At 36.0% G+C, this 13615-nt stretch overlaps 1 protein-coding gene across 2 annotated transcripts in view; it reads right to left on the bottom strand.

The window, feature by feature from the left end:
* AGBL3 (ATP/GTP binding protein like 3) overlaps window positions 1–11819 on the bottom strand; it is a 63437-nt gene extending 51618 nt beyond the window's left edge. The window contains exons 1-5 of one of the 2 annotated variants that reach the window (XM_036246405.1): window positions 11417–11819; window positions 10025–10121; window positions 9028–9082; window positions 6070–6255; window positions 3739–3792 (exon numbers count right to left, since the gene is read on the bottom strand). In XM_036246405.1, the coding sequence (XP_036102298.1) occupies window positions 3788–3792; window positions 6070–6255; window positions 9028–9082; window positions 10025–10087 (309 nt within the window). In that variant the 5' untranslated portion in view covers window positions 10088–10121; window positions 11417–11819 and the 3' untranslated portion in view covers window positions 3739–3787. The remainder of the gene's footprint in view (window positions 1–3738; window positions 3793–6069; window positions 6256–9027; window positions 9083–10024; window positions 10122–11416) is intronic. The other variant, XM_036246404.1, reaches the window with a different exon arrangement.
* Window positions 11820–13615: the final 1796 nt, after the last annotated feature.

The raw sequence follows: 13615 nt of genomic DNA, 5'->3' as shown, positions 1-13615 counted from the left end.
ATATTCAAGTCCTTAAAAGTGTTCTCAATCATGGTAATGTTTGTTTTGCATTTGAGTTATCTGCCATCAAGCTCTACAAACTTCTTAACAAGGGTATACAAATGTAGGTAATTCCTCTAAAAGGCTTCACAGCACATCAAAAAGTGCAGTAGTGCTAAGGAGCCACTTAATTTTGTCTTAAGTGGTTGATATCAAAGATGACTATTTGCCAGAAGGCGGACTATGTCAATTTGTTAAGTAACTGCCAGGATGAGCTGTTTCCATGTGCAGCATCAAGTACTAGTTCAAGCTTGTTCACTGTTAAATGAACAAAAGAATGTTTAGGAGTAGAAGGGCCTGCAAATTTGCAGTTGTTGCATACACTGCTAGTAACCCTCCCAATATCCATTCTGACTTTCTTCTTGTTTGTTTTTACGAGCAAAAACCTGTATCAGGGTGGCATGAGCTCCACTAAAAAAACCTCAATTTTCCGGGCTTCCCTGTGGCCAGGGGTAGTCACATAATATAAAGCTGATCAAGGAGTTGTAAAAAAGACTACTGGTGAAATTTTTGGGAAGGCTCATAAAAAGGGGCCAGAATCAGCTGGCATGTAGCCTTTGTTTGTCTTCTTCCTCTTACATTTTCTTCCTCTTAACAAGATCTCTTATAAAGCAAAAGTTTTTAATTTTGATAAAGTCCAGTTTATCAGTTTTTCAGTTTATTAATCATGTTTTTGATGTCAATTCTAAGAACTTTCTTGGCTTTAGATTGTGAAGATTTTCTCCTATTTTAAAGTGTTATAATTTTATGCAAATCTGTGATCCAGTTTGAATTAAGTTTTCTTATAAAGCTCTAACTTAGATTGAAGTTCATGTTTTCTTTTCTTTCTTTTTTGATCTATGGATGTCCAGCATTTGATGAAAATGCTAACTTTCCTTTATTGAATTGCTTTTGCACCTTTGTCAAAAATCAGTTGGACATATTTGTGTGGTTCTATTTCTGGGTTCTCTTGTTCCATTGATCTATGCATATCCCTCCACTAATATGACAGGGCTATATAAAAGGTTTTGAAATCACATACACTTATTCCTCCCATTTTATGCTTCTTTTTGAAATTGTTTTAGCTATGCTCAGTTCCTTCAGTTTTCCATATAAATTTTAGAACAATCATCCTGGCCAGTATGGCTCAGCATTGTCCCATATACCAAAAGGTTGCAGGTTCGATTTCTCCAATCATGTTGTGGGTTTAATTGCTGGTCAGGATGTGTATGGGACATAGCCAATCAATGTTTCTCTTTCACATTGATGTTTCTCCTCCCCCCCTCTCCTCTCTCTCTAAAAGTCAATACAAAAATTTAAACTAATTTAGAACAATCATGTCCATATCTACAAAAAAAATCTTGATAGAAATTGCTTGGAAACTAACCATTTGGGGAGTACTGACAACTTTACTAGACTGAGTGTTCCAATCCATGAATATGGTACATTTCTTGATTTATTTAGATATTCTTTTATTTCTTTCATTAGCATTATATAGTTTTAAGCATTATTTAAAATTTTTAAGTGTCTGTAATGGTAATGTTCTATATTGTAGTAGGGGTTTGGACTACACAGATGTATGCATTTGCTAAAATTCACTGACTGATACACTTAGATTCATGCATGTCTCTGAATGTAAAATTTACTTCGGAAATAAAAAGAATAATAAACCAAGATTAAACTCCAGCTAATAATATGCATGCTAAATTAGAATTGAAATGTAACAATATCGGAAACTTACTTTGAAACAAAATTAAGATGGTCTGATGGATAGAGAGAGGGATGGATAGTTGACTACATATGTGATCAAGAAATATGGCAAATAATTAATAATAAGAATCTAGCTGGTGAGTTGTAGGTGTTCCTGTACAATCCTTTCAACTTCTCTCTACATTAAAAAATTTTTCATAATAAAATATTGGGAAACAAGAAGTTAAATACAGAATGATGCTAAATAAAAAAAAAACTTAAATGAATCAGATATACAAAGAAAACCCATAAATTAATGAAAGAGTACAACAGAATTAATATATTCAAAATGGATTCCTTAGAAAAACTAACAAGATAAATCCCACTAAAATAATCAGGGAAGAAGAAAATAAGAATGTACAAATACTTAACATAAAATATGACAACAGAGGGAAAAATCCCATATAGTCAAAGGAAATTATAGCAATTACAACAGAATACTTTGGCTAAATCTATGAAATTGAATGAAAAGTTCTGCATAAAATCAATATTTTTCTTTAAAAATACAAAGAATCAAAACTGTCCCTGGAACAGATAGAAAAATCTAAACAGAACTAACAAAAAAGAAAAGTTTTACAATAAAATATTCTCTGTATATCTAAAACAACAATAACAAATATGTCCAGACTGTTTTAGATGAATTCTATCAAACTTAAAAAAAATTAATTACAGTATTATTCAAACTATTCTAGAATATAAGAAGAATTTTGAATAATATTTATACTAAAACCTAAAAAGTACAATAGCTAGAAAATAATAAATTACTTTACTTATGAATATTAAAGCAAAAATCCTGTATAAAATATTAGCAGACTTTAGCAACACACAAAATAACACACAACGACTAATTGCAGTTCATTCCAATAACAGACACCTGGTTCAGCTCTGGCTGGTGGCTCCGTTGGTTGGAGCATCGTCCCATGCACCAAAGGTTGTGGGTTTGGCTTCCAGTCAAGGCACATACCTAGGTTGTGGGCTCGATCCTAGGTCAGGGCAAGTAGGGGAGGCAGCTGATAGATGCTTCTCTTTCTCTCTCTCTCTCAAATTAATAAAAAACATATCCTCAGGCAAGAATTAAAAAAGTTAGCCTTGGCCAGTGTTGCTCAGTGGATAACGCATTGGCCTTCACACCAAAGGGTTGTGGGTTTGATTCCTGGTCAAGGGCATGTACTTAGGTTGCAGGTCCGATCCGTGGCCCTGGTCAGGGAGCACGCAGGAGGCAACCAATTGATGTTTCTCTCTGACATTGATGTTTCTCCCCCCCACCACCACCACTTTCACTCTCCTTAAAAAAAAAAAAAAAAAAGTGGCAAAACATATCCTCAGGTGAGGCTTAACAACAACATATATATTACCGCATGACCTATTAGTATAATTCACCAAAGGAATACATCAAATAAGAACCTATGACGCTTTCTCTCTGTAAATGTTGAAAGGCATTTAATAAAATTTAGTAATTATTTCCGGTAAATTTTCTTAATCATAAAGAATAAATGGATACTTCCTTAATAAAAATCAAAAGCACATGTATTTCAAATAGTAAGCCACTATTCTGCTTAGAGAGAAAACACAAAAGTATTCCAATTAAAATGAGGAACAAGATGAATATAAAACTATTAATTATTTTTTTAAAGTACCAGTCAATGCATCCAGTCAAAAAAAAGAAGTATGAGGTATACAAATTGGAAATGAGGAGCTTTAATTACATTACTACTAGATGATATAACTGTATAAAAGCACATGTACAATAATTTAAAAACTAGAAATTAGAGGTGGGTGGTTTCAAAATTAATACACAAAACTTAACTTTCCTCTACATAACAGGTTAGAAAATAATGTGCAATAAAGATCCTATTTAAAATAGCAACAAAATAAAATACCTAACAATAAAATTTAGAAAAAGTGCAGGGAAAAAAATTAAAATTATACCAAAGTGGATAAAGGACAACTATACTATATAGTGAGACATACCTTGTTCTTGGCTTAGGAAGATGCAGTATTGTAAAGATGTCGCTCTTGCTTAATCTATAAATGCAATGCGATCACAATAAAGTTACCAGTATTAATTTTGGGACAAATACGAAAGTTTATTTTAAATTCCATATAGAAATACATACAATATGGCAAAGTAAGCCAATGCAATAAGGCAAAATATTATAAGCCAAAAACAATGGAAAACTTTTTAAAAGAAAAAATGATGGGAAACTAAGTTTACCACATAACAAATAACAAAATTTATAGTTTAAAACAATAGCATTAAAGGTTTTTGAGTCACCATATGAATAGACAGGTTAGTGAAATAGAATATAATTCAAAAATAGACGTAGAAATTTAGTATATAATAATTATGGCATTTCCAATCAGTAGACAAAAATTTATTTAATAATTTTGTTAGAACAACTGGCTAGACAATTAACAAAACTGGATTGGGAGCTCTCTTCTTGCATCGAAATGGATTCCTGATGGAAAAAAATTTTATTCACAAAAAAACCTTGAAATTTGCTAAGAGAAATATGAGGATTAAAAAACCCAGACACCATAGAAAAATGATAGAGTGATTACATAAAAATTAAAATTTTCTACATGAGAAAGATAAAAGGCACATGACAAAGTAAAAAAAAAGTATGCAACATAATCTCATAAATAAGTATAGAGCATTTACAGATCAAGAAGAAAACTGTAACTTGAACCAACAACAAAATGGCAAATAATTTTATCAGTTTACATAAAAAGTCAATAAATATACCTGTTGGCCATTTCTGTCTTCTTTGGAAAGACATCTATTCAAGCCTTAGCCCATTTTAATCTGGTTATTAGTTTGTTTGCTACTGAGTTGTAGAAATTCCTTATATATTTTAGAGATTAACTCCTTATCAGCAATACAGTTTGCCAATATTTTTCCTATTCCACAAGTTGACTTTTCACTGTGTTATTTCCTTTGTTACTGAACAGAAGCTCTGTGTTGTCCCAGTTGTTTATTTTTGCTTTTGTTACCTGTGCTTTTGGCGTCATATCCATATCACTGCCAAGAACAATGTCATGAAGCTTTTCCCCTATGTTTTCTTGCTGGAGTTATACAGTTTCAGATCTTAAATTTAAGTCCTTAATACATGTTGAGTTGATGTTTTTTTATGGTGTAAGACAAGGGTCCAATTTCATTCTTTTGCATATGGATATTAAATTTTCTCAACATCTGTTGAAGAGACTATCCTTTCCCCATTGTACATGCTTAGCACTTTTAAAAAAAATTTTAAAATCTTTATTGTTGAATGTAGAATGTATTACAGATGTTCCTCATTTTTCTCCCATTGACCCCCTCCTCCCCACTCCCGCCCCCCTCCCGCCTTTTCCCACACTATTGTCTGTGTCCATTGGTTATGCATATAAGTTCTTTGGTTTATTTCTTCCCACTCCCCAACCCCCTTCCCTTTGAGGTTTGTTAGTCTAGCAATGAATTTGTACTTCTTAATCCCTTCACCTTTTTCACCCATTCCCCCAACCCACCTTTCATCTTATGCTTAGTACTCTTATCAAGATCAGCTGAACATATATACGTGGATTTATTTCTGGGCTCTCTATTCTGTTGATTGCTCTGTATGTCTATCTTTATGTCAGTACCACACTGTTTTGATTACTATAGCTGTGTAATATATTTTGAAATCAGCAAGTTTGATACCTCCAGCTTTGCTCTTCTTTCTCAAGGGTGATTTGGCTATCTGTAGCCTTTTGTGGTTCCATATGAATTTTATAGTTGTTTTTCTATTTCTGTAAAAAATGCCATTGAGATTTTGCTAGGGATTGCATTGTCAACATCCCTTTTCTTCAGGGAAATGCATATCAACACCACAGTGAGATATCATCTCACACCTGTTAGGATGGCTATTTAAATAAAAAAAAGAAAAAAAGAAAAGTGTTGGCAAGGATGTGAACAAATTGAAATTGAACTGAAATGTAATTATAAATGCATACCAGTTTTTGAAGGCTTCATATAAAAAAAGAATGTGAAGTATTTTGGATATATTTGGGTTAAATAAAAAATATTTCTGAAATCAATTTCACTTGCTTCTTTTTACCTTTTGAAATGTGGCTACTAGAAAAATTTAAATGACCTATATGGGATTGGCAGAAGTAGGTTTATAGTTGTGAGTACGTGAAATGCTTTATTCTTGTATTATTATTTATGAATTATTATATTGTTTTCCATACAAACAACTGTAAACCTACATTGGCCCACCTCTGTATGACTCACACTATATTTCTATTGGAACGATTATTCTAATACCAGGAGTCTTAAGAACATACCAATATGCTGGACTTTTTCATCAACAACCTCACAGTGGTACGGCCACCGTGTTGGGCTCAATGGACCACAAGAAGAGACACCATATAAATCTCGTGGTTCACGAAGACGTGGCACCCATCTTCCTAGCTGATATTCCAATAGTATCTGTGTAGTCCGGGGGAAAAATGGGTCGCTAATGGAGTTAGCTGGAAAAAGATTGAAACACAATCATGAGTGTTAAGAAGCAAAACTCCAATTCCTATAATTCTTTTCTTTTTTAAATCTGCACCTGAGGATAGTTTTCCATTGATTTTTAGACAGAGTGGAAGGGAGGGAGAGGGAGAGGATCAAACCTGCAACCCAGGTATGTGACCTTGGCCAGAATCCAGCCCATGACCCTTCAGTGAGAGGGCCGACCTCTAACTGCTAAGCCAAACAGGCCACGGCCTATAATTCTTTTTAATTGATTTGAGAGAGAGAGAGAGAGAGATAGATATCAATTTGTTGTTCCACTTATTTATGCATTCACTGGTTGATTCTTATATGTGTCCTGACCCAGTACTGAACCTGCAACCTTGGTGTATATCAGAATGATGCTCTAACCAACTGAAATACCCAGCCAGGGAAAATTCCGATACTTTTTTATATATTCCTTTTTTTCCCTCCAACACCATTAATTTGTGAATAGCTGTAGATATCATTATAAATATTTTATAACTCATGGCATTTTAAAAATAAAAAGTACTAATGAAATTTTGTTAACAATTGATCTTCACAGTAGCTGGAAAACAGTTGCTGATGTCAAATACTATTAATTTACCTTGTCACTGCTACTCCAAAAACATTTTGGATTTTGATAGGGATTGCATTTATTTCTTGCAACTTTTCTAGCAAAAGGTTTACTGAAGAGTTTTCTTTTTTTTTTTTTTTTTTTATTTATTTTTTTTTATCCTCACCCGAGGACATTTTTCCATTTTTTGTTCAGGTAGAGTAGGAGGGGGAGAGAGGAACAGAGAGAGAGAGAAACATCGACGTGAAGGGACACATCGAGTGGCTGCCACCCGCACGACTGACCAGAGCCAGGGACAAACTGCAACCGAGGTACATGCCCTTAGCGGGAACCGAACCCGGGTCTCTCGGGACCGCAGGCCGACGCTCTAACCGCTGAGCCAAACCGGCCAGGGCCTGAAGAGTTTTCTTAAACTTAATTACATTGAGGCAACTATTTGTCTAATAGGTTAAATACACCCACTGACCATATTCCTCACTACCTACTAGAACTATATTCTCAAAAGTTGTGAACTCTCAGTCACAACTTTTTCTCAGTTCTCATTCTACAGCTACTATGTGTCACAACCCCAGGAACATAATTCACATAGAATACAATGGGGTTGTCCCAAGAAATGTGACTTTTAACCTAGATTTAGTTCTGGGTTATTTTTATACAATAGCAGATATATCAATGGGACTGGGAGTCAAACAGTTCTATTCTACCACTTCGATTATACATGATTTTGGCTGGCTAATGCAGCCTCTTTGGATATAAATCATACTACTTGTAAATAAGAAATATTACCTTCCCTTGCTTCTTCTCAAGATTGTTATATCCACTTATTCCACGGACATTTATTAAGCATCCAGTATCCTATTACGTGAATAGACTACACTTTGTCTAATTTACAGTATGATTTAAAAATGGCGAGGCTAATATTTATGAATTAGGAAATAAAATTAGATCCATACCTCATACTATTTGTAAATGTAAATTAAAGAGAAATTAAATACCAAAATTCAAACAAGTACATAAAACTATTTCAAGAAAACTCTGAATGCGTAACCAATGGACATAGACAACAATGGTTGGGGGGCGGGGGACAGGAAGGAGGGTGTCTATGGGGAAAAAGAAGAAACATCTGCAACAAAAATAATTAATAAAAAAAGGAAAAAAAAAACTTCGATAATTATATTGATGATCTTAGAGTAGGAGGCTTTGCAGCTTAAACATATAAAAATAGGGCCACAAATGAATAATGATTAACATCAAAATAATTCCAAACAACGAAAGCAATGTAAACCAAGTTAACAAAGGATTACTATGAAAGAGCCATTCATAACACAAGGGAATATAAACAGACACGCATATGAAACAATTCTCAATTTCTTTAGTGAGCAAATAAATGTTAATAAAAACAGTGAGTTACTTCCTTTTATCTAACAGACTGATAAAATTTTAAGAAGAGAAAAAGGGCAGCAGGAAGACCACAAAATAGTACTACAACTTTCCTGCGACTATGGGTAGAGATATGTGTACAAATGCAAAGAAAAAATTCTGGAAGGATAAACACCAAACTGAGAATAGTGGTTATCTCAAAAGTGAAGATTTATTTTAGGATGACAGTGAAAAAGACAAAACAATAAAACATAAATAAAGGTCTTATCTTCAATTTCAAAATATCTGTGATAGATATGTGACTATTTGGAAGAAACATTTTAGTGTGCATTTGAAAAGCACAACTCTAAATGTATAAAATTTAAAAAATCAAGTGTACATTAAAATGCCTACATGCACATGTAAATTTGCAAATAAATGACTTTAAGAAAACTCTTTATACAGGCATACTTCATTTAAATAAAGATATAGCTCCAAAACACTGTGTCCATTATAACTCCAGTCATACTGTAGATGCATTTAAAGAGTCGGTTATTTAAAGAAATGTCAAGGTAAATTCTCGTGTTAAGTCCTTTATCAAGTATTGACCATTTTCCTTTAATTAAATAAAAAATCAGGTTTACCTAAAACAAACCTTAAAACAATCCAAAAGATTCTTATAAAAGTGAATACATTTCTCTCTCCTTATCCAGTAACAAAATAATAACTCCCTGTATTATTCAGTCTGACTGTTTTCTCATCTTGTTAGTTTTCATCCACTCAAGGTCATATCATAAAGAGAAGGGAGAATATATGCATAAATTCAAACCTGTTAAAAGTGCACACTGGTGGAAGTCTTCAAATTTCATGAAGGTATCCTCATCCTAAAACAAGAGCGTTTACAAATATTTCTCTTTTAAAAACCAACAGTTTCCAAATTCAGAAATTTTTTACATCTAGTTTATACTCAGAATAGAGTGCATGTGTTTAATCTCTAATGAAAAAAATTAAAGGATGATTATGGGCTACTGGTTTCAAAGCACACACCACTTCAAATAGCCTGAAACCTTCAAGTTTTCATTTTTCATTCCTCTTCTTCTACAGGGTAATGATTGCAGGGAAGAATAAAGTTTAAAGATTCTTGGTAACTTAGCAAAACAATTTAAATTAAGAAAAATTAACAAAAAAAGACAAAAAGAAACACAGAAAGTCACACACTTAAAGGGTTGGTTATACAGCATTTTGGGGAGCTTATTTTGGGACCTTAACTTACATACATGATAATTTATACTTTACTAAAATGTGAAGACAATATCTCACAAATATTACTGGAATGAGACAAAATATTTTTAAATACTGCATTTTGTTTTTTCCCCCTTTTTCTTCCTCTGTGTCCTTCCCTTTGTTACATTAGAGCCACACTAAACCTATTATGGAGCTACAAAGTAGGTTTAAAACATGAGGTTCCAGTATCATATTATGTTGAATACAGTACAATCAGTACATATAGGAAAGTGGAAAGGAATTATAAAGCTCCCTAATAATGATTTAATACACACATTTTAATAGAACTCAGAAGAATCTTACCCAATTTATTTATTTATTTTCAGAAAAACACTGCCAATATAAGTTATCTTTGTAGATGGGGCATACTGCACATAGGGATATTTTGGCTTTCAATCAAATTATTTCCCAACTTCAATGACACATGATTTAAACATCCAATTGATTCTTATTTTCAACTGATTATATAATACTTTTACTGGGAACCTATATAGCACAAGTTTTATCTCAAATTAAATAAGATAAAGTTGAGGAAAACATACTGATTCATCTTCATCACTGATTGTTCTGTCTGAATAGTCCTCCTCTTCTGAATCTTCTGACATCTCTTAGTATTTGGCTCGAAATTTCTTTTATTTACTGGTAGGTTGTAAAACAATTTCCAAGGAATTTATTGACAGCTTTTAAATTGAAAGTTTATAACATTAAATGAGTACCCAAAATACATTCTATTGTTTTTAATTAAGTGGCAACAGGCTTCTTTTTAAAACTAAGTTATTAGGATACAGCTAAATAAACCAATTTCGAAGACTTGAAGAAATTTTTCATTTCTGTACCAAATCACAATAAAAGACAAATCAAATAAGTAAATTAAAAAAGAATTTATAGGGTATAAAGCCAAATCACTTACACCCTATATTTACAATTACTTACCAGAAAGCAATAGCAAATTCAGATTAATCCCAAGGCATTAAAAAAAAATCATGAATCAAAGAAAAATTATAGTTACTTATTCAGGCAGTGAAATGCAGCAATAGAAGACATTTATTTTCTGCTTAATTTTCAATTGACCAATAGATCAAAAGCCTACAACAGGCTTTTCTCTTTATATTTTGGTTACTATTCTATAGATACCGTCCGTCTCTATTTCAATATTCAATTATATTTGTCTTACTGAAATCTCAGTAGCTTTTAGAAGGTAGTATTGGAGATGACCATTATCCTTGCTATGCAAGTATTCTCCCAACTGTTTATTACTAAGACAATGAAATAATAATCAAGAGTTTGTTTATTTATTTATTTGGAGACCAAAGGAATTTACTAATTCCCAGTCTATTTGTTTAAGCTCCTCTCTACAAAAAGTGTGCTCTGGAACAAGACTACATGGCAGAAAGTCCAAGCTCCACAGCAAATCACTACCAATGCAACAGAGAAGTGTGTCTTATTAAGCCCTTCAGTGCCAAGAGACGGCCGTTTCAGCCTGGGGATCACCACAATTCCAAATATGGGAAACGGGGTTGGCATAAACCTGCTTCTACTTCCTTACATGTGCATAAGGCACACCAATGTAAGCCAGGACAAGAGTCTTCTTGTCTGGGTTCTTACTAAACGTTATTCTTGCTAAATGTTAAAATATTTTGCACACACAGCTGCAACATGATGAGCTTGCCTGGAACCCAACCAGATAAGTTGACCCAGTTGCAAAGAAGAAATCAACATGTAATTATCCAAAGGGTGTATATAAACAATCGCTAACAGCTAGGCCTTCCTTCAGGGAGAGAGCTTTCGGATGTGAACTCCCTTTACTCGCTATCAATAAATAAAACTACCTAGCGACAACCACATCTCTTCCTTGCATAGCACCTCCCAAGCAGCCAACCCCCGCAGCAGGGTAACGCCAACCCCCGCAGCAGGGTAACACCAGCGGGGCTGACCTGCTGCAGAGGAAAACCCGAGCTGCACACACTGATTAAACACTGATTAACTAGTGGGCGCTCCCACGGCTGAGGCAGAAGAGGCAAAAGCAGGCGCCGCCAGGCCTGGTCTGCAGGCAGGCACGATGACTTTCTCGGTGAGAAGGACGGTTCAGTCACAGGTTGTCCAGGTGTCCCTCCCTCGCTCACGTCTGGACACGGCAGGGTGGGTAGGAGCTCATTTTCCCGGGAGGGTGTGTGCACGTGCGCTCGCTTCCCGCAGGGGGGCGCCCCGTCTACGATCTCCTGTCCTCAGGACCGCGCTCCGCTGTCCCGCCTCGGCCCGCCCCTCCTTCCCGGCCCGAGTCCTCTGGCCCGAGTCCACTGGCCCGGCCAGGCCTCTTTTCCGTGGCGGAAGCAGCCCGACATAATTACGGTCCAGTTTAGCGTCCCAGCCACGCCCTTCGCCGGGAGGCAAGGCCACTCGTTACCTGGGCAACGGGACCACCCTCGCGAGACTTATGACAGCCCTCCGGAATCACCTAGCGAGTAGCGAGAAGAGAGAGAGACTTCGCGGGATTTCGGCCCGAGGAAGGGAGACCCCGGAGGATGACGGGAACTAGGGGCCGAAGCGGTGGGCGCAGAGAGTGCGGGGCGGGTGGAACCAGAGCCCAGGCTGCGGTGGCGCCGCCGGAGGTTCAGGCCAGGAGAGGGCGGGTGGGGCGGGGACAGTGATTTAGTGACTTGTTCCCAGGTTCCGACCGCCGAGGAGGCTGTAGCGAGCTGGTTAAGTGCTTTGTTGGACTTTGTTTGTACCCCACGCTGATTGCGTTTTGCACAATTGTGTGACCGGTGATCTGGGTTCGATTCGGAGATGAACATTTTCTCTCTACGTGCTTGACAGAGGAGTCATAGATGTGCTAGGGTGAGCTCTCAAGGTGCTTATCAGCACAGAGGTTCTTTCAGTATAATCATCGTTAGGTGACACTCGGAGCACAGTATCTGGCAGATACGGGCTTCCCGGCCCAGTCTGGGGCATTATTCCTGCTCGTCCACCTTGGTTTTCTCCTGATCTTGAGCTCCGGCGGATAACAATCTGTTTGAAACAGTTTTTAAAGTAATGTAGCTAGGGAAAAAAGTCTTTAGATGTTTGGTTCCTACCTGGGGCGTTATATGTCATGAGATTCGTAATGTGCAAATGGAGATAATGAATTATATAGCAAGTTTGAAAGTAGAAAAGAGGGCAAAGCTTTGGCTTAAGCATGGAAAATAGGTCCGTATCTTTAGATTTTGTAAGATTCTGAAAAATAACAGGTTTTTTTGAGGTCGGCAGTTTAGAAGGAAAAGAAATAGAACATATGTGAGATAAAACTCTCTTGGAAAATAGTTACTCTTTATAATTGTACCTTGTTTTAAACCATACATATGTTACTAAAGGCGGCATGCACAGAGAATGTTTATATATGGGATCTCTCTTGCTGTTGGATTTTAGAGTCATGGTTATGAGCCACAGGCCGTCAGATGTACAAGGTGAAGCTCTAAAACATTCAGATTAGGTTATACAAGAAATTAATAGCTGAGCTGGGACTTAAGTCTCATGATTTTTAATCCAAATATTTACATGATATTTCAAGTAAGCCTATAGAGCAGCGGTTCTCAACCTGTGAGACAGGGTCGAACGACCCATTCACAGGGGTCGCCTAAGACATAACTGTAGCAAAATTACCGTTATGAAGTAGCAACGAAAATAATTTCATGGTTGGGGGTCACCACAACATGAACTGTATTTAAGGGTCGCAGCATTAGGAAGGTTGAAAACCACTGCTATAGAGGAAAAAAACAAAACAAAACTATCTTAGTGCATGAAAATACTTAGGAATTTTAAAAACTTTGAAAAAATCATAATTCTCTCATTAATTCAACAAATATTTATTGAATGCCTACTACTTGTCAGGGACTGCACCCTGTGGACGGCGATTATTGATTGCATGGAGGTTATATACTATTAGAAGGAGACAGACAAACCAATAGAAAACAAACACACACCCAGGAGATAACTGCTATGGAGAGAAGTAAAATGGAAAAATTGAGCATAGGGAATGACCTGAGTGGGTGGGCCTTGGTGTAGGGGTAGTTCTTTTGATGGGGTGTGCAGGAAAGCTTCTTTGACCAGGAGGCGTTTGGGCAGAGACCTGAAGCAAGTAAAGGATTGAGCCATGT

Source organism: Molossus molossus, unplaced genomic scaffold (assembly GCF_014108415.1).
Source record: "Molossus molossus isolate mMolMol1 unplaced genomic scaffold, mMolMol1.p scaffold_m16_p_7, whole genome shotgun sequence".
Classification (NCBI taxonomy): domain Eukaryota; kingdom Metazoa; phylum Chordata; class Mammalia; order Chiroptera; family Molossidae; genus Molossus; species Molossus molossus.
This window is presented reverse-complemented; position numbering and strand designations above follow the sequence as displayed.